Source organism: Oncorhynchus mykiss, chromosome 16 (assembly GCF_057628025.1).
Source record: "Oncorhynchus mykiss isolate SJ-2025 chromosome 16, ASM5762802v1, whole genome shotgun sequence".
Classification (NCBI taxonomy): domain Eukaryota; kingdom Metazoa; phylum Chordata; class Actinopteri; order Salmoniformes; family Salmonidae; genus Oncorhynchus; species Oncorhynchus mykiss.
In genome coordinates, this window is record NC_143037.1 from 65,140,423 (window position 1) to 65,161,288 (window position 20,866).

Consider the following 20,866-nt stretch of genomic DNA (forward strand, 5'->3'; position numbering starts at 1 on the left):
ATGCCTTGGACTCCTTTTGGCATGAGGGTCTGCTATACAAATTGATGGAAAGTGGTGTTGGGGGAAAAAATATGACATTAGAAAATCCATGTACACAAACAACAAGTGTGCAGTTAAAATTGGCAAAAAGTACACACATTTCTTCCCACAGGGCCGTGGGGTGAGACAGGGATGCAGCTTAAGCCCCACCCTCTTCAACATATATATCACCACCCTCTTCAACATATATATCAACGAATTGGTGCGGACTCAAGAACTGTCTGCAGCACCCGGCCTCACCCTACTAGAATCTGAAGTCAAATGTCTACTGTTTGCTGATGATCTGGTGCTTCTGTCACCAACCAAGGAGGGCCTACAGCAGCACAGATTCTGACAGACCTGGGCCCTGACAGTAAATCTCAGTAAGACCAAAATAATGGTGGTCCAAAAAAGGTCCAGTCACCAAGACCACAAATACAAATTCCATCTAGACACCATTGCCCTAGAGCACACAAAAAACTATACATAACTTGGCCTAAACTTCAGCGCCACAGGTAACTTCCACAAAGCTGTGAACGATCTGAGAGACAAGGCAAGAAGGGCCATCTATGCCATCAAAAGGCACATCAAATTCAACATACTAATTAGGATCTGGCTAAAAATACTTGAATCAGTCATAGAGCCCATTGCCCTTTATGGTTGTGAGGTCTGTGGTCCGCTCACCAACCAAGATTTCACAAAATGGGACAAACACCAAATTGAGACTCTGCATACAGAATTCTGCAAAAATATCCTCCGTGTACAACATAGAACACCAAATAATGCATGCAGAGCAGAATTAGGCCGATACCCACTAATGACCAAAATCCGGAAAAGAGTCGTTAAAATCTACAACCACCTAAAAGGAAGTGATTCCCAAACCTTCCATAACAAAGCCATCACCTACAGAGAAATTAACCTGGAGAAGAGTCCCCTAAGCAAGCTAATTACTTGACACATTGGAAAGAATTCATAAAAAAACAGAGCAAACTAGAATGTATTTGGCCCTAAACAGAGAGTACACAGTGGCAGAATACCTAACCACTGTGACTAACCCACACTCAAGGAAAGCATTGACTATGTACAGACTCAGTGAGCATAGCCTTGCTATTGAGAAAGGCCGCCGTAAGCAGACATGGCTCCCAAGAGAAGACAGGCTATGTGCACACTACCCACAAAATGAGGTGGAAACTGAGCTGCACTTCCTAACCTTCTGCCAAATGTATGACCATATTAGAGACACATATTTCCCTCGGATTACACAGATCCACAAAGAATTAGAAAAACAAACCCAATTTTGTTAAACTCCCATAACTACTGGGTGAAATTACAGTGTGACATCACAGCAGCAAGATTTGTGACCTGTTGCCACAAGAAAAGGGCAACCAGTGAAGAACAAACACCATTGTAAATACAACCCATATTTATTGTCCCTTGTGTACTTTAACCATTTGTACATTGTTACAACACTGTATATATACATAATATGACATTTGTAATGTCTTTATTGTAAACTTCTGTATGTGTAATGTTTACTGTTAATTTTGATTGTTTATTTCACTTTTGTATATTATCTACCTCACTTGCTTTGGCAATGTTAACACATGTTTCCCATGCCAATAAAGCCCCTTTGAATTGAATTGAGAGAGCAATAGAGATAGAGAGAGAGCACTAGAGAGAGAGAGATCAATAGAGATAGAGCACTAGAGAGAGAGGGAGCACTAGAGAGAGAGAGCACTAGAGAGAGAGAGCACTAGAGAGAGAGAGGGAGCAATAGAGATAGAGCACTAGAGAGAGAGAGGGAGCACTAGAGAGAGAGCACTAGAGAGAGAGAGAGCAATAGAGATAGAGCACTAGAGAGAGAGGGAGCACTAGAGAGAGAGGGAGCACTAGAGAGAGAGGGAGCACTAGAGAGAGAGCACTAGAGAGAGAGAGAGAGAGCAATAGAGAGAGAGCACTAGAGAGAGAGGGAGCACTAGAGAGAGAGGGAGCACTAGAGAGAGAGGGAGCACTAGAGGGAGAGAGAGCAATAGAGATAGAGCACTTGAGAGAGAGGGAGCACTAGAGAGAGAGGGAGCACTAGAGGGAGAGAGAGCAATAGAGATAGAGAGAGAGCAATAGAGATAGAGAGAGAGAGCAATAGAGATAGAGAGAGAGAGCAAAAGAGATAGAGAGAGAGCAATAGAGATAGAGAGAGCGAGCAAAAGAGATAGAGAGAGAGCAATAGAGATAGAGAGAGAGAGCACTAGAGATAGAGAGAGAGAGCACTAGAGAGAGGGGGGGAGCACTATAGAGAGAGGGGGAGAGCAATATAGAGAGAGGGAGAGAGAGCAATTTAGTGAGAGGGAGGAGAACTAGAGAGAGAGAAAGAGAGAGAGGGAGCACTAGAGAGACAGAGAGCAATAGAGAGAGAGAGCACTAGAGAGAGAACACTAGAGAGAGAGAGAACACACACAGCAATATAGAGAGGGAGAGGGAGAGCAATAGAGAGAGAGGGGGGAGTACTAGAGAGAGAAAGAGAGAGAGAGAGTACTAGAGAGAGAAAGAGACCAATAGCCTACCAATAGCACTTTATGGAAGTGAGGTTTGGGGGCCACTCAATAAACTGGATTTTAAAATGTGGGACAAACATCCAATTGAAGCCCTACATGCAGAATTCTGTCGGAAGATTCTACAAGTCCAGAGAAATACACCAACTAATGCATGTAGGGCAGAATTGGGCCGTTTTCCAGTAATAATGAAAATACAGAAAATATCATTAAAATTTTGGCTACATCTAAATTCAAGACTTCGAGTCTGCAATTTAAAGCACTTCAAGCCCAAGAGCTGAGCCCAGAAACGAGCCCTCTCAGTCAGCTGGTGTTGGACCTCACCAACCAAGCTGACACCAGCACTGCTTCAAAAGAAAGAATTCCAATAAGCAAAATTATGAACCAATCAAAGGAATTATATTTACAATACTGGAAAACGAAACAAAATCCCAAAGCCGACTAAATTGCTATCTGACCCTAAACAGAGAATATGAATTGGCTGATTATCTCTACTCTGTCAGAGATACGAAGCAGAGACAGATCCTTACCAAGTACAGGCTGAGTGACCACCGATTGGCAATAGAAACCGGCAGACATAAAAAGACATGGCTACCCAAAGAGGAGCGTGTATGTGGTCACTGCATGACAGGGGAGGTAGAGACAGAGATGCACTTTCTCCTTTACTGTGATAAATATTCCTCACAAAGAGATTCATTATTCACAGAAATGACTACATATATTCCAAATTTTTACAAATTGAACCCAGAGGAAAAACTAAGAATACTCATGGGCGAAGGAGCAATGGCTCCTCTAGCAGCCAAATATGTATTTTCCTGCCATAGCCTGAGGGAAACTGAATAATAACATCTGCATAGTAAACAGTAACTTACTTATTATTATTATTACTATTATTACTATAATTATTAATGTTTATCATCCCAAATATGGGTGGTAATGGTAGTGATAACAGTTTAGTGATGGTAGTAGTAGTCGTAGTAATGATGATTGTAGTTGTAGTACTGATATAAAGAAGAAGATGACCGTTATTTAGTTATAAGTTAGTTATAGTTTCATTTTCCATAATTTGATTTTATATTTATTACATTTCTACTATTGACTGTTACCATTTTATTGTATTTATTTTTGTATTTAATTTTGTATTATTATTTACTACCATTTTATATTATTATTTGCTATCATTTATAATTTTGTTACAATGTATATTGTATACATTGTTGCTTTGGCAATATTGACACAATGTTTTTCATGCCAATAAAGCAGCTTGAATTTGAATTTGAAGAGAGAGAGAGAGCACTAGAGAGAGAGAGAGCACTAGAGAGAGAGCAATAGAGAGAGAGAGAGCGAGAGCACTAGAGAGAGAGAGAGAACACTAGAGAGAGAGAGAGAGAGAGAGAGGGCAATAGAGATAGAGAGAGGGCAATAGAGATAGAGAGAGCTGCACTTCCTAACCTCCTGCCCAATGTATGACCATATTAGAGAGACATATTTCCCTCAGATTACACAGATCCACAAAGAATTCGAAAACAAATCCAAATTTGAAAAACTCCCATATCTACTGGGTGAAATTCCACAGTGTGCCATCACAGCAGCAAGATTTGTGACCTGTTGCCACGAGAAAAGGGCAACCAGTGAAGAACACACACCATTGTAAATACAACCCATATTTATGCTTATTTATTTTATCTTGTGTCCTTTAACCATTTGTACATTGTTAAAACACTGTATATATATATATATAATATGACATTTGTAATGTCTTTACTGTTTTGAAACCTCTGTATGTGTAATGTTTACTGTTAATTTTTGTTGTTTTTCACTTTATATATTCACTTTGTATGTTGTCTACCTCACTTGCTTTGGCAATGTTAACACATGTTTCCCATGTCAATAAAGCCCTTGAATTGAATTGAATTGAATTGAGAGAGAGGGAGCACTAGAGAGAGAGAGAGAGGGAGCACTAGAGAGAGAGAGAGAGAGCACTAGAGAGAGAGAGGGAGCACTAGAGAGAGAGAGGGAGCACTAGAGAGAGAGAGGGAGCACTAGAGAGAGCGAGGAGATACACTCTTAGTAAAAGAAAGGGTTCCAAAAGGGTTATTCGGCTATCGCCATAGGATAACCCTTTTTGGTTGCAGGTAGAACTCGTTTGGGTTCCATCTTGAACCCTATGTGAAAAGGGTTCTACATGGAACCAAAAAGGGTTATTCTAAAGGTTCTCCTATGGAGAGAGCTGAAGAACCCTTGTTGGTTCTAGCACCTTTGTTTCTAAAACAGTAGAAAATACGAGTTAGCTGGTGTGTCACAGTACAACAACAAGGTCACTGTCATCCTGCTGGCTTTTCCCACACTGCACTGTGGCTCAGCCATGTGACCAGAGGACACACACTGGGTACAGATTAGCAATGATGCCACTTCTGCAGGTAATGCAGAACAACAAACACTCTCTCTCTCTCTCTCTCTCTCACACACACACACACACACACACACACACACACACACACACACACACACACACACACACAATGGAAGTTTGAATCACTGCTTTAAAACACAAACTGTACTCTTTCCTAATAATGATATGGAGAGCTGCCAATATGACCATGGGACAAAAGGCAGGGACTGAACACAAATGAGGGCATCATTTAAACAGATCTGCTATGATGGCAAGGCTGACTGGAATACACACACACACACAGGTTTGCTCATTTATATTTGATGATGCTTTCTGAGATATTAGTTTTGAATTATTCAACAAACTTAATTGGAGCAGCATTCTACTAATGCAGGAGTGAGGGCCATGTTGATATCTTGATGAACCTCTCTACTGAGGGACTTAACACAGCACCAGAATGAGTGCATGCTTTCAGAACGGACATATCAATCAGAACTGCAGGTATGCCAAAAAGCATAACAATAGAAATCAATTAGGACATTTCACCCCAATCCCAAACCAATGCCTCACGTCTGAAGGGAACCCACAACAGAGTTCCCTCCGCTGTCATGTTGCTGATGAAACCCACAGGCTTACTTTTAAAATGGATCGTTTCTGACCAGCGGATCCATAGATCAATCAACTTCGGGAAAGAAAGTGTGTGTGTGTGTGTGTGTGTGTGTGCGTGCCTGTGTGTACCTTGCTGCTGTGCTCAGCCATTGTATGGTAGTTGAGTCCGGCCTTGGACCTGAACTGTTTGTGGCACTCCTGGCACTTCAGGGCATCCTGGAGCTGCAGGGTTGAAGGACAAAGGTCACACAGTCATTCCTATTCATCAGAGCCTCTTGGATCCAATGACAGTAAAGAACCTATGAAAAGAGAGTGCATTTCTGCTCACTGTACCCCCAGCGTGAGCTTGACATGAGCTAGTGATTCAGAACCATTTCACCCAGAATGGTCTTTGTCAGGTAATCATCAAGACCAATAAGTGGAAAGTAGCCGTTTTCATGAAGACACACGTATGGATGAATCTGGAAGAATCTGGAAGAGGAAGATGTTTTACAGTGACTGACCCCTGTGCTGATGTGGGGATTCCACCCCTCCTTAATGGCATTGCAGTCACTTTTACAGTCTCACAGCCCACCAGGCCAGGCTTCATAAAGAACAGGCTCTCAAAAGTACCTACTACTGACCCAGCTTACTGCCACACAGCAATCTCAGTGTGTGTCTGAATAGTCCAGGCTACCTCTCCTTGTGTCCTTTCCTGACTGCTTTGAGCTAGCCTGGGTTTTCAGATTGGTACAGTTAAAGGAGTGGAGGCTACTTCAGAGTATTGAGACTCAGCCACAGTCATTCCTCCAGCCCTTCAATCATTACTTTGCAATCGAATGGCTCCCCAGACCTTTCCCGAGGGGTCCTCAGAGGGAGGCAGGCGTCTAACAGTGTTACAATATTAGTCAGAACTGGATGAAGTGGTTAAAACTGCATCACAGAAAGCAGTACAATAATTCAAACACCAATATAATAAACTGTAATACACTCCGCGGACAGGTTATTAGGTACAACCATCTCGTACCGGTCGGACCCCTGAACAGCTGAAATCTTCAGTGTATGGAAATGTTGCTCAATTGGTATCAAGGAGCCTAATGTGTGCCATGAAAGGCTACCAGGCAGGATGGGCCATGGACTCATGCTGCTTAAGCCAAAACCGAACTCTGCCATCAACATGATGCAACAGGAAGTAGGATTCGCCAGACCAGACAATGTTGTTCCACCCCTCAGTTGTCCAGTGTTGGTGATCACATGCCCACTGGAGCTGCTTCTTGTTTTTAGCTAATAGGAGCAGAACCCGGTGTGGTCGTCTGCTGCAATAGTCCATGCGTGACAAGGGTCGACGAGTTGGACTTTCAGAGATGTCGTTTTGCACACCACTGTTGAACTGCGCTGCTACAGTATTTTCCTGTTTGTGGCCTGCCTGTTAGCTTGCATGATTCTTGCCGTTCTCCTTCGAACTCTCATCAACAAACCACGTGACTCACTGTCTGTAGGAGCTAACCATTTTCATGAACAGGGTGTGTGTAACTAATAAACTGTCCACTGAGTGTATATTGTTCCTGTACACAGCATTCTATACTGTACAGTAATATTTAGATGCTGGTATAAATATGTATGGCAACTGACGCTGATCAGAATGTGTTCAGAACAATTGTTTGAGCGAGTTAGAATCAAGAACAGATGTGGAACAGTACCCAAGTATAATATTATACAGAACATGGGAAATATGGAATGGGATTTAGGGCAAGTGTCAAATGATATACTGTGGTTTCAGAGTTTCAACAGAGAGTGTGAAACACAATCCTTAATTTAGAGGAATGAAAGCCAGATGTGACGAGAATGGTGATGACGGATCATAAATATAAGGTTCGCCCCCAAAATCAAAATATGTTATGTCAAATGTATTCAGAAGTCGAACTGAGTCAGAATATGGCTGTTGTGAGGATCTGTTGTGGGGACCTGTTGTGAGGATCTGTTGTGAGGATCTGTTGTGAGGATCTGTTGTGAGGATCAGGATCTGTTGTGAGGATCCTGCTACAAGCAGTAAGAGAAATCTGCAGGCTACAGTCTCAAATGAAAGGGAATGATTGGAACTATTTCATTTGAGTTGTGAAAACATCTGTTTGGATTGATATGGTTCTCCTGTACAATCACCCTAGGCCTCTGTTCTGATTGACAGCTGTGTGGTCCACTCACCTTTTGGCAGATCTCCATGTGTTTCTTAAGGCCGGAGACGGTCTTTCTGGTGACGATGGAGCAGGTAGGACAGAGCACCTCCCCTCGCTCTGAGATGGCATGCTGCCACTGGGCCTCTGCTGGAGTACCTGGAGGATACATCAACCAATCAACCAATCAATACTTTATATTGTCAAAAACACGCTGAGGTAAACATGTGTACGAGGAAGTAAATTGGGAGATGGTTTTTGTCTTGTCAATAAACCAAAATACACAAGTGGTCCAGAACAGCCATTTCAGTACCAGAGGTGAGGGGTGGTGGGTCTCTTCTGGAGGCTGGGCCAGGGTTCTTCCTCTGGGGCTCCTCGCTGAACAGACCTCCCTCTGGTCTCTTCACACGACCAGCCTTTAGCTTCTCCTCTACCTTGTTCATACCTGAAACATACAGTGTGTGACTGGACGTGACGTGCGTATACACGTGTGTATGGTCCAGGTTCAGTAATGGGGGAAAGGGAAACAGATCCAGTGACATTTACAGTCAGAGTTAAAGTCTAGAACAGAGTCAGTTATGCAGAGCAGTACAACACCAGGACAATTACAGAAGCATACCTTTTATTTAGCAGCTGCATTTCACAGGAGGAACAAGAGTGAGGATGTAAAATAAGAGAGAGGGAGGGAAAGAGAGAGTCAGGGAGGGAAAGAGAGAGTGAAGATAATGCTGACTAAGAGGAATGCATAGAGAGAACAATAAAAATAAACAGAAAGAGTGGTAGAGAGAGGAGGCAGGGAGATGGTATGGCGCCGACAGAGATGGTCACCTCGTTTCGAGTTTTAGGAAACTGTGCAATATTTTTTATTTTTTAATGTATTATTTCTTACACTGTTACCCCAGGAAATCTTAAGTCTTATTTTACACACAGCCAGGAGGAACTATCGGATATAAGAGCAACGTCAACTTACCAACAGTACGACCAGGAATACGACTTTCCCGAAGCGGATCCTCTGTTCGGACCAGCACCCAGGACAATGGAACTAATTCCAGTATGCGATCCAAAACAACGGCACTGCAGAAGGGGCAGACGAAGCAGCCACCTGGCCAGACTCCGTAGACGTGCACATCGCCCACCGCTCCCGAGTATACTACTCGCCAATGTCCAGTCTCTTGACAACAAGGTAGACGAAATTCGAGCAAGGGATGCCTTCCAGAGAGACATCAGAGATTGAAACATTTTCTGTTTCACAGAAACATGGCTCTCTCGGGATATGTTGTCGGAATCGGTTCAGCCATCAGGCTTCTCCATGTATCGCGCAGACAGAGATAAAAAGGAAGGGCGGGGGTGTATGCTTTATGATTATCTCCCTCAAGCAGATACCAAGACAGCCATCAAGGGACTTCACTGGACTATATGCAAACTGAAAACCATACATCCTGATGCTGCATTTATTGTAGCAAAGCAAATTTGAGAATAGGTCTACCTAAATTCTTCCAGCATATTGATTTTGCTATGCGCATGCACAACACCCTGGACCACTGCTACTCTTAACTCCCGCGATGCATACAAAGCCCTCCTCCACCCTCTCTTCGGTAAATCCGACCACGACGCCATCTTGCTCCTTCCGTCTTATAGGCAAAATTGGACACCGACGTCACGCTTCCAGACAAACTTCTTTGCCTGCTTTGAGAATAATACAGTGCCACCTTCACGGCCCGCTAACAAGGACTGCACCCCTCCCCCTTCTCCGTGGCTGACGTGAGTAAAATATTTTAAAGTGTTAACCCTCGCAAGGCTGCTGGCCCAGACGGCATCCCTAGCCGCGGCCTCAGAGCATGCGCAGATCAGCTGGCAGGTGTGTTTAAGGACATATTAAATCACTCCCTATCCCACTCTGTTTTCCCCACATGCTTCAAGATGGCTACCATTGTTCCTGTACCCAAGTAGGCAAAGATAACTGAACTAAATGACTACCGCCTCATAGCACTCACTTCTGTCATCATGAAGTGCTTTGAGAGACTAGTCAAGGATCATATCACCTCCACCTTACCGGCCACCCTAGACCCACTTCAGTTTGCATACCACCCCAGCAGGTCCACAGACGACGCAATCACCATCACACTGCACACTGCTCTAGCCCATCTGGACAAAAGGAATACCTATGTAAGAATGCTGTTCATTGACGACAACTCAGCATTCAACACCACCCTGGACTTTCTGACCGGCCACCCCAGGTGGTGAAGCCCCCTCCTGTACTCCCTGTTCACTTTAACATCTGCTAACCATGTGTATGTGACAAATACAATTTGATTTGATAAAGAGAGAGTGGTAGAGAGAGAGGAGGCAGGGAGATGAGAACAACAGAGAAAGTGGTAGAGAGAGAGGAGGCAGGGAGATGACAACAACAGAGAAAGAGAGAGTGGTAGAGAGAGAGAAGGCAGGGAGATGAGAACAACAGAGAGAGTGGTAGAGAGAGAGAAGGCAGGGAGATGAGAACAACAGAGAAAGAGAGGTAGAGAGAGAGAAGGCAGGGAGATGACAACAACAGAGAAAGAGAGAGAGAGTGGTAGAGAGAGAGAAGGCAGGGAGATGAGAACAACAGAGAAAGAGAGAGAGAGTGGTAGAGAGAGAGAAGGCAGGGAGATGACAACAACAGAGAAAGAGAGAGAGAGTGGTAGAGAGAGAGAAGGCAGGGAGATGAGAACAACAGAGAAAGAGAGAGTGGTAGAGAGAGAGAAGGCAGGGAGATGACAACAGAGAAAGAGAGAGTGGTAGAGAGAGAGAAGGCAGGGAGATGAGAACAACAGAGAGAGTGGTAGAGAGAGAGGAGGCAGGGAGATGAGAACAACAGAGAAAGAGAGGTAGAGAGAGAGGAGGCAGGGAGATGACAACAACAGAGAAAGAGAGAAAGAGAGGTAGAGAGAGAGAAGGCAGGGAGATGACAACAACAGAGAAAGAGAGGTAGAGAGAGAGAAGGCAGGGAGATGACAACAACAGAGAAAGAGAGAAAGAGAGGTAGAGAGAGAGAAGGCAGGGAGATGAGAACAACAGAGAAAGAGAGAGAGAGTGGTAGAGAGAGAGAAGGCAGGGAGATGAGAACAACAGAGAAAGAGAGGTAGAGAGAGAGGAGGCAGGGAGATGAGAACAACAGAGAGAGTGGTAGAGAGAGAGGAGGCAGGGAGATGAGAACAACAGAGAAAGAGAGAGAGAGAGGTAGAGAGAGAGAAGGCAGGGAGATGAGAACAACAGAGAGAGTGGTAGAGAGAGAGGAGGCAGGGAGATGAGAACAACAGAGAAAGAGAGAGAGAGAGGTAGAGAGAGAGAAGGCAGGGAGATGAGAACAACAGAGAAAGAGAGGTAGAGAGAGAGGAGGCAGGGAGATGACAACAACAGAGAAAGAGAGAGAGAGTGGTAGAGAGAGAGGAGGCAGGGAGATGAGAACAACAGAGAAAGAGAGAGAGAGTGGTAGAGAGAGAGAAGGCAGGGAGATGAGAACAACAGAGAAAGAGAGAGAGAGTGGTAGAGAGAGAGGAGGCAGGGAGATGAGAACAACAGAGAAAGAGAGAGAGAGTGGTAGAGAGAGAGAAGGCAGGGAGATGAGAACAACAGAGAAAGTGGTAGAGAGAGAGGAGGCAGGGAGATGAGAACAACAGAGAAAGAGAGAGAGAGAGGTAGAGAGAGAGAAGGCAGGGAGATGAGAACAACAGAGAAAGAGGTAGAGAGAGAGAAGGCAGGGAGATGAGAACAACAGAGAAAGAGAGGTAGAGAGAGAGGAGGCAGGGAGATGAGAACAACAGAGAAAGAGAGAGAGAGAGGTAGAGAGAGAAGGCAGGGAGATGAGAACAACAGAGAAAGTGGTAGAGAGAGAGGAGGCAGGGAGATGAGAACAACAGAGAAAGAGAGGTAGAGAGAGAGGAGGCAGGGAGATGAGAACAACAGAGAAAGAGAGGTAGAGAGAGAGGAGGCAGGGAGATGACAACAACAGAGAAAGAGAGAGAGAGTGGTAGAGAGAGAGAAGGCAGGGAGATGAGAACAACAGAGAGAGTGGTAGAGAGAGAGGAGGCAGGGAGATGAGAACAACAGAGAAAGAGAGGTAGAGAGAGAGAAGGCAGGGAGATGACAACAACAGAGAAAGTGGTAGAGAGAGAGAAGGCAGGGAGATGAGAACAACAGAGAAAGAGAGGTAGAGAGAGAGGAGGCAGGGAGATGACAACAACAGAGAAAGTGGTAGAGAGAGAGAAGGCAGGGAGATGAGAACAACAGAGAAAGAGAGGTAGAGAGAGAGGAGGCAGGGAGATGAGAACAACAGAGAAAGAGAGGTAGAGAGAGAGGAGGCAGGGAGATGAGAACAACAGAGAGAATGGTAGAGAGAGAGGAGGCAGGGAGATGACAACAACAGAGAAAGAGAGAGAGAGTGGTAGAGAGAGAGGAGGCAGGGAGATGAGAACAACAGAGAAAGAGAGAAAGAGAGGTAGAGAGAGAGAAGGCAGGGAGATGAGAACAACAGAGAAAGAGAGAGAGAGTGGTAGAGAGAGAGAAGGCAGGGGGATGACAACAACAGAGAAAGTGGTAGAGAGAGAGAAGGCAGGGAGATGACAACAACAGAGAAAGAGAGAGAAAGTGGTAGAGAGAGAGAAGGCAGGGAGATGAGAACAACAGAGAAAGAGAGGTAGAGAGAGAGGAGGCAGGGGGATGACAACAACAGAGAAAGTGGTAGAGAGAGAGAAGGCAGGGAGATGACAACAACAGAGAAAGAGAGAGAAAGTGGTAGAGAGAGAGAAGGCAGGGAGATGAGAACAACAGAGAAAGAGAGGTAGAGAGAGAGGAGGCAGGGAGATGAGAACAACAGAGAAAGTGGTAGAGAGAGAGAAGGCAGGGAGATGAGAACAACAGAGAAAGAGAGGTAGAGAGAGAGGAGGCAGGGAGATGACAACAACAGAGAAAGAGAGGTAGAGAGAGAGAAGGCAGGGAGATGAGAACAACAGAGAAAGTGGTAGAGAGAGAGGAGGCAGGGAGATGACAACAACAGAGAAAGAGAGAGTGGTAGAGAGAGAGGAGGCAGGGAGATGAGAACAACAGAGAAAGAGAGAGAGAGAGGTAGAGAGAGAGAAGGCAGGGAGATGAGAACAACAGAGAAAGAGAGGTAGAGAGAGAGGAGGCAGGGAGATGACAACAACAGAGAAAGAGAGAGAGAGTGGTAGAGAGAGAGGAGGCAGGGAGATGAGAACAACAGAGAAAGAGAGAGAGAGTGGTAGAGAGAGAGAAGGCAGGGAGATGAGAACAACAGAGAAAGAGAGAGAGAGTGGTAGAGAGAGAGGAGGCAGGGAGATGAGAACAACAGAGAAAGAGAGAGAGAGTGGTAGAGAGAGAGAAGGCAGGGAGATGAGAACAACAGAGAAAGTGGTAGAGAGAGAGGAGGCAGGGAGATGAGAACAACAGAGAAAGAGAGAGAGAGAGGTAGAGAGAGAGAAGGCAGGGAGATGAGAACAACAGAGAAAGAGGTAGAGAGAGAGAAGGCAGGGAGATGAGAACAACAGAGAAAGAGAGGTAGAGAGAGAGGAGGCAGGGAGATGAGAACAACAGAGAAAGAGAGAGAGAGAGGTAGAGAGAGAAGGCAGGGAGATGAGAACAACAGAGAAAGTGGTAGAGAGAGAGGAGGCAGGGAGATGAGAACAACAGAGAAAGAGAGGTAGAGAGAGAGGAGGCAGGGAGATGAGAACAACAGAGAAAGAGAGGTAGAGAGAGAGGAGGCAGGGAGATGACAACAACAGAGAAAGAGAGAGAGAGTGGTAGAGAGAGAGAAGGCAGGGAGATGAGAACAACAGAGAGAGTGGTAGAGAGAGAGGAGGCAGGGAGATGAGAACAACAGAGAAAGAGAGGTAGAGAGAGAGAAGGCAGGGAGATGACAACAACAGAGAAAGTGGTAGAGAGAGAGAAGGCAGGGAGATGAGAACAACAGAGAAAGAGAGGTAGAGAGAGAGGAGGCAGGGAGATGACAACAACAGAGAAAGTGGTAGAGAGAGAGAAGGCAGGGAGATGAGAACAACAGAGAAAGAGAGGTAGAGAGAGAGGAGGCAGGGAGATGAGAACAACAGAGAAAGAGAGGTAGAGAGAGAGGAGGCAGGGAGATGAGAACAACAGAGAGAATGGTAGAGAGAGAGGATGCAGGGAGATGACAACAACAGAGAAAGAGAGAGAGAGTGGTAGAGAGAGAGGAGGCAGGGAGATGAGAACAACAGAGAAAGAGAGAAAGAGAGGTAGAGAGAGAGAAGGCAGGGAGATGAGAACAACAGAGAAAGAGAGAGAGAGTGGTAGAGAGAGAGAAGGCAGGGGGATGACAACAACAGAGAAAGTGGTAGAGAGAGAGAAGGCAGGGAGATGACAACAACAGAGAAAGAGAGAGAAAGTGGTAGAGAGAGAGAGAAGGCAGGGAGATGAGAACAACAGAGAAAGAGAGGTAGAGAGAGAGGAGGCAGGGAGATGAGAACAACAGAGAAAGTGGTAGAGAGAGAGAAGGCAGGGAGATGAGAACAACAGAGAAAGAGAGGTAGAGAGAGAGGAGGCAGGGAGATGACAACAACAGAGAAAGAGAGGTAGAGAGAGAGAAGGCAGGGAGATGAGAACAACAGAGAAAGTGGTAGAGAGAGAGGAGGCAGGGAGATGACAACAACAGAGAAAGAGAGAGTGGTAGAGAGAGAGGAGGCAGGGAGATGAGAACAACAGAGAGAGTGGTAGAGAGAGAGGAGGCAGGGAGATGACAACAACAGAGAAAGAGAGAAAGAGAGGTAGAGAGAGAGAAGGCAGGGAGATGAGAACAACAGAGAAAGAGAGAAAGAGAGGTAGAGAGAGAGGAGGCAGGGGGATGACAACAACAGAGAAAGTGGTAGAGAGAGAGGAGGCAGGGAGATGACAACAACAGAGAAAGAGAGAGAGTTGTAGAAAGAGAGGAGGCAGGGAGATGACAACAACAGAGAAAGTGGTAGAGAGAGAGAAGGCAGGGAGATGAGAACAACAGAGAAAGAGAGGTAGAGAGAGAGGAGGCAGGGAGATGAGAACAACAGAGAAAGAGAGGTAGAGAGAGAGGAGGCAGGGAGATGACAACAACAGAGAAAGAGAGAATGGTAGAGAGAGAGGAGGCAGGGAGATGACAACAACAGAGAAAGAGAGAGAGAGTGGTAGAGAGAGAGGAGGCAGGGAGATGAGAACAACAGAGAAAGAGAGAAAGAGAGGTAGAGAGAGAGAAGGCAGGGAGATGAGAACAACAGAGAAAGAGAGAGAGAGTGGTAGAGAGAGAGAAGGCAGGGGGATGACAACAACAGAGAAAGTGGTAGAGAGAGAGAAGGCAGGGAGATGACAACAACAGAGAAAGAGAGAGAAAGTGGTAGAGAGAGAGAAGGCAGGGAGATGAGAACAACAGAGAAAGAGAGGTAGAGAGAGAGGAGGCAGGGGGATGACAACAACAGAGAAAGTGGTAGAGAGAGAGAAGGCAGGGAGATGACAACAACAGAGAAAGAGAGAGAAAGTGGTAGAGAGAGAGAAGGCAGGGAGATGAGAACAACAGAGAAAGAGAGGTAGAGAGAGAGGAGGCAGGGAGATGAGAACAACAGAGAAAGTGGTAGAGAGAGAGAAGGCAGGGAGATGAGAACAACAGAGAAAGAGAGGTAGAGAGAGAGGAGGCAGGGAGATGACAACAACAGAGAAAGAGAGGTAGAGAGAGAGAAGGCAGGGAGATGAGAACAACAGAGAAAGTGGTAGAGAGAGAGGAGGCAGGGAGATGACAACAACAGAGAAAGAGAGAGTGGTAGAGAGAGAGGAGGCAGGGAGATGAGAACAACAGAGAGAGTGGTAGAGAGAGAGGAGGCAGGGAGATGACAACAACAGAGAAAGAGAGAAAGAGAGGTAGAGAGAGAGAAGGCAGGGAGATGAGAACAACAGAGAGAGTGGTAGAGAGAGAGGAGGCAGGGAGATGAGAACAACAGAGAAAGAGAGAGAGAGAGGTAGAGAGAGAGAAGGCAGGGAGATGAGAACAACAGAGAAAGAGAGGTAGAGAGAGAGGAGGCAGGGAGATGACAACAACAGAGAAAGAGAGAGAGAGTGGTAGAGAGAGAGGAGGCAGGGAGATGAGAACAACAGAGAGAGTGGTAGAGAGAGAGGAGGCAGGGAGATGAGAACAACAGAGAAAGAGAGAGAGAGAGGTAGAGAGAGAGAAGGCAGGGAGATGAGAACAACAGAGAGAGTGGTAGAGAGAGAGGAGGCAGGGAGATGAGAACAACAGAGAAAGAGAGAGAGAGAGGTAGAGAGAGAGAAGGCAGGGAGATGAGAACAACAGAGAAAGAGAGGTAGAGAGAGAGGAGGCAGGGAGATGAGAACAACAGAGAAAGAGAGAGAGAGAGGTAGAGAGAGAGAAGGCAGGGAGATGAGAACAACAGAGAAAGAGGTAGAGAGAGAGAAGGCAGGGAGATGAGAACAACAGAGAAAGAGAGAGAGAGTGGTAGAGAGAGAGAAGGCAGGGAGATGAGAACAACAGAGAAAGAGAGAGAGAGTGGTAGAGAGAGAGGAGGCAGGGAGATGAGAACAACAGAGAAAGAGAGAGAGAGTGGTAGAGAGAGAGAAGGCAGGGAGATGAGAACAACAGAGAAAGTGGTAGAGAGAGAGGAGGCAGGGAGATGAGAACAACAGAGAAAGAGAGAGAGAGAGGTAGAGAGAGAGAAGGCAGGGAGATGAGAACAACAGAGAAAGAGGTAGAGAGAGAGAAGGCAGGGAGATGAGAACAACAGAGAAAGAGAGGTAGAGAGAGAGGAGGCAGGGAGATGAGAACAACAGAGAAAGAGAGAGAGAGAGGTAGAGAGAGAAGGCAGGGAGATGAGAACAACAGAGAAAGTGGTAGAGAGAGAGGAGGCAGGGAGATGAGAACAACAGAGAAAGAGAGGTAGAGAGAGAGGAGGCAGGGAGATGAGAACAACAGAGAAAGAGAGGTAGAGAGAGAGGAGGCAGGGAGATGACAACAACAGAGAAAGAGAGAGAGAGTGGTAGAGAGAGAGAAGGCAGGGAGATGAGAACAACAGAGAGAGTGGTAGAGAGAGAGGAGGCAGGGAGATGAGAACAACAGAGAAAGAGAGGTAGAGAGAGAGAAGGCAGGGAGATGACAACAACAGAGAAAGTGGTAGAGAGAGAGAAGGCAGGGAGATGAGAACAACAGAGAAAGAGAGGTAGAGAGAGAGGAGGCAGGGAGATGACAACAACAGAGAAAGTGGTAGAGAGAGAGAAGGCAGGGAGATGAGAACAACAGAGAAAGAGAGGTAGAGAGAGAGGAGGCAGGGAGATGAGAACAACAGAGAAAGAGAGGTAGAGAGAGAGGAGGCAGGGAGATGAGAACAACAGAGAGAATGGTAGAGAGAGAGGATGCAGGGAGATGACAACAACAGAGAAAGAGAGAGAGAGTGGTAGAGAGAGAGGAGGCAGGGAGATGAGAACAACAGAGAAAGAGAGAAAGAGAGGTAGAGAGAGAGAAGGCAGGGAGATGAGAACAACAGAGAAAGAGAGAGAGAGTGGTAGAGAGAGAGAAGGCAGGGGGATGACAACAACAGAGAAAGTGGTAGAGAGAGAGAAGGCAGGGAGATGACAACAACAGAGAAAGAGAGAGAAAGTGGTAGAGAGAGAGAGAAGGCAGGGAGATGAGAACAACAGAGAAAGAGAGGTAGAGAGAGAGGAGGCAGGGGGATGACAACAACAGAGAAAGTGGTAGAGAGAGAGAAGGCAGGGAGATGACAACAACAGAGAAAGAGAGAGAAAGTGGTAGAGAGAGAGAAGGCAGGGAGATGAGAACAACAGAGAAAGAGAGGTAGAGAGAGAGGAGGCAGGGAGATGAGAACAACAGAGAAAGTGGTAGAGAGAGAGAAGGCAGGGAGATGAGAACAACAGAGAAAGAGAGGTAGAGAGAGAGGAGGCAGGGAGATGACAACAACAGAGAAAGAGAGGTAGAGAGAGAGAAGGCAGGGAGATGAGAACAACAGAGAAAGTGGTAGAGAGAGAGGAGGCAGGGAGATGACAACAACAGAGAAAGAGAGAGTGGTAGAGAGAGAGGAGGCAGGGAGATGAGAACAACAGAGAGAGTGGTAGAGAGAGAGGAGGCAGGGAGATGACAACAACAGAGAAAGAGAGAAAGAGAGGTAGAGAGAGAGAAGGCAGGGAGATGAGAACAACAGAGAAAGAGAGAAAGAGAGGTAGAGAGAGAGGAGGCAGGGGGATGACAACAACAGAGAAAGTGGTAGAGAGAGAGGAGGCAGGGAGATGACAACAACAGAGAAAGAGAGAGAGTTGTAGAAAGAGAGGAGGCAGGGAGATGACAACAACAGAGAAAGTGGTAGAGAGAGAGAAGGCAGGGAGATGAGAACAACAGAGAAAGAGAGGTAGAGAGAGAGGAGGCAGGGAGATGAGAACAACAGAGAAAGAGAGGTAGAGAGAGAGGAGGCAGGGAGATGACAACAACAGAGAAAGAGAGAATGGTAGAGAGAGAGGAGGCAGGGAGATGACAACAACAGAGAAAGAGAGAGAGAGTGGTAGAGAGAGAGGAGGCAGGGAGATGAGAACAACAGAGAAAGAGAGAAAGAGAGGTAGAGAGAGAGAAGGCAGGGAGATGAGAACAACAGAGAAAGAGAGAGAGAGTGGTAGAGAGAGAGAAGGCAGGGGGATGACAACAACAGAGAAAGTGGTAGAGAGAGAGAAGGCAGGGAGATGACAACAACAGAGAAAGAGAGAGAAAGTGGTAGAGAGAGAGAAGGCAGGGAGATGAGAACAACAGAGAAAGAGAGGTAGAGAGAGAGGAGGCAGGGGGATGACAACAACAGAGAAAGTGGTAGAGAGAGAGAAGGCAGGGAGATGACAACAACAGAGAAAGAGAGAGAAAGTGGTAGAGAGAGAGAAGGCAGGGAGATGAGAACAACAGAGAAAGAGAGGTAGAGAGAGAGGAGGCAGGGAGATGAGAACAACAGAGAAAGTGGTAGAGAGAGAGAAGGCAGGGAGATGAGAACAACAGAGAAAGAGAGGTAGAGAGAGAGGAGGCAGGGAGATGACAACAACAGAGAAAGAGAGGTAGAGAGAGAGAAGGCAGGGAGATGAGAACAACAGAGAAAGTGGTAGAGAGAGAGGAGGCAGGGAGATGACAACAACAGAGAAAGAGAGAGTGGTAGAGAGAGAGGAGGCAGGGAGATGAGAACAACAGAGAGAGTGGTAGAGAGAGAGGAGGCAGGGAGATGACAACAACAGAGAAAGAGAGAAAGAGAGGTAGAGAGAGAGAAGGCAGGGAGATGAGAACAACAGAGAGAGTGGTAGAGAGAGAGGAGGCAGGGAGATGAGAACAACAGAGAAAGAGAGAGAGAGAGGTAGAGAGAGAGAAGGCAGGGAGATGAGAACAACAGAGAAAGAGAGGTAGAGAGAGAGGAGGCAGGGAGATGACAACAACAGAGAAAGAGAGAGAGAGTGGTAGAGAGAGAGGAGGCAGGGAGATGAGAACAACAGAGAGAGTGGTAGAGAGAGAGGAGGCAGGGAGATGAGAACAACAGAGAAAGAGAGAGAGAGAGGTAGAGAGAGAGAAGGCAGGGAGATGAGAACAACAGAGAGAGTGGTAGAGAGAGAGGAGGCAGGGAGATGAGAACAACAGAGAAAGAGAGAGAGAGAGGTAGAGAGAGAGAAGGCAGGGAGATGAGAACAACAGAGAAAGAGAGGTAGAGAGAGAGGAGGCAGGGAGATGACAACAACAGAGAAAGAGAGAGAGAGTGGTAGAGAGAGAGGAGGCAGGGAGATGAGAACAACAGAGAAAGAGAGAGAGAGTGGTAGAGAGAGAGAAGGCAGGGAGATGAGAACAACAGAGAAAGAGAGAGAGAGTGGTAGAGAGAGAGGAGGCAGGGAGATGAGAACAACAGAGAAAGAGAGAGAGAGTGGTAGAGAGAGAGAAGGCAGGGAGATGAGAACAACAGAGAAAGTGGTAGAGAGAGAGGAGGCAGGGAGATGAGAACAACAGAGAAAGAGAGAGAGAGAGGTAGAGAGAGAGAAGGCAGGGAGATGAGAACAACAGAGAAAGAGGTAGAGAGAGAGAAGGCAGGGAGATGAGAACAACAGAGAAAGAGAGGTAGAGAGAGAGGAGGCAGGGAGATGAGAACAACAGAGAAAGAGAGAGAGAGAGGTAGAGAGAGAAGGCAGGGAGATGAGAACAACAGAGAAAGTGGTAGAGAGAGAGGAGGCAGGGAGATGAGAACAACAGAGAAAGAGAGGTAGAGAGAGAGGAGGCAGGGAGATGAGAACAACAGAGAAAGAGAGGTAGAGAGAGAGGAGGCAGGGAGATGACAACAACAGAGAAAGAGAGAGAGAGTGGTAGAGAGAGAGAAGGCAGGGAGATGAGAACAACAGAGAGAGTGGTAGAGAGAGAGGAGGCAGGGAGATGAGAACAACAGAGAAAGAGAGGTAGAGAGAGAGAAGGCAGGGAGATGACAACAACAGAGAAAGTGGTAGAGAGAGAGAAGGCAGGGAGATGAGAACAACAGAGAAAGAGAGGTAGAGAGAGAGGAGGCAGGGAGATGAGAACAACAGAGAAAGAGAGGTAGAGAGAGAGGAGGCAGGGAGATGAGAACAACAGAGAGAATGGTAGAGAGAGAGGAGGCAGGGAGATGACAACAACAGAGAAAGAGAGAGAGAGTGGTAGAGAGAGAGGAGGCAGGGAGATGAGAACAACAGAGAAAGAGAGAAAGAGAGGTAGAGAGAGAGAAGGCAGGGAGATGAGAACAACAGAGAAAGAGAGAGAGAGTGGTAGAGAGAGAGAAGGCAGGGGGATGACAACAACAGAGAAAGTGGTAGAGAGAGAGAAGGCAGGGAGATGACAACAACAGAGAAAGAGAGAGAAAGTGGTAGAGAGAGAGAAGGCAGGGAGATGAGAACAACAGAGAAAGAGAGGTAGAGAGAGAGGAGGCAGGGGGATGACAACAACAGAGAAAGTGGTAGAGAGAGAGAAGGCAGGGAGATGACAACAACAGAGAAAGAGAGAGAAAGTGGTAGAGAGAGAGAAGGCAGGGAGATGAGAACAACAGAGAAAGAGAGGTAGAGAGAGAGGAGGCAGGGAGATGAGAACAACAGAGAAAGTGGTAGAGAGAGAG

The 20,866-nt window shown here is 46.3% G+C and overlaps 1 protein-coding gene across 9 annotated transcripts in view; it reads right to left on the minus strand.

Annotated features, from left to right (window-relative positions):
• Nucleotides 1-20,866, minus strand: part of znf512b (zinc finger protein 512B) — a 75,759-nt gene that overhangs the window by 10,801 nt on the left and 44,092 nt on the right. For all 9 annotated transcript variants that reach the window (XM_036947526.2, XM_090203749.1, XM_036947527.2 and 6 more), the window contains 3 exons: nucleotides 8,032-8,163; nucleotides 7,750-7,877; nucleotides 5,698-5,790 (listed from right to left, as the gene is read on the minus strand). In XM_036947526.2, coding sequence (XP_036803421.1) covers nucleotides 5,698-5,790; nucleotides 7,750-7,877; nucleotides 8,032-8,163 — 353 coding nt within the window. The remainder of the gene's footprint in view (nucleotides 1-5,697; nucleotides 5,791-7,749; nucleotides 7,878-8,031; nucleotides 8,164-20,866) is intronic.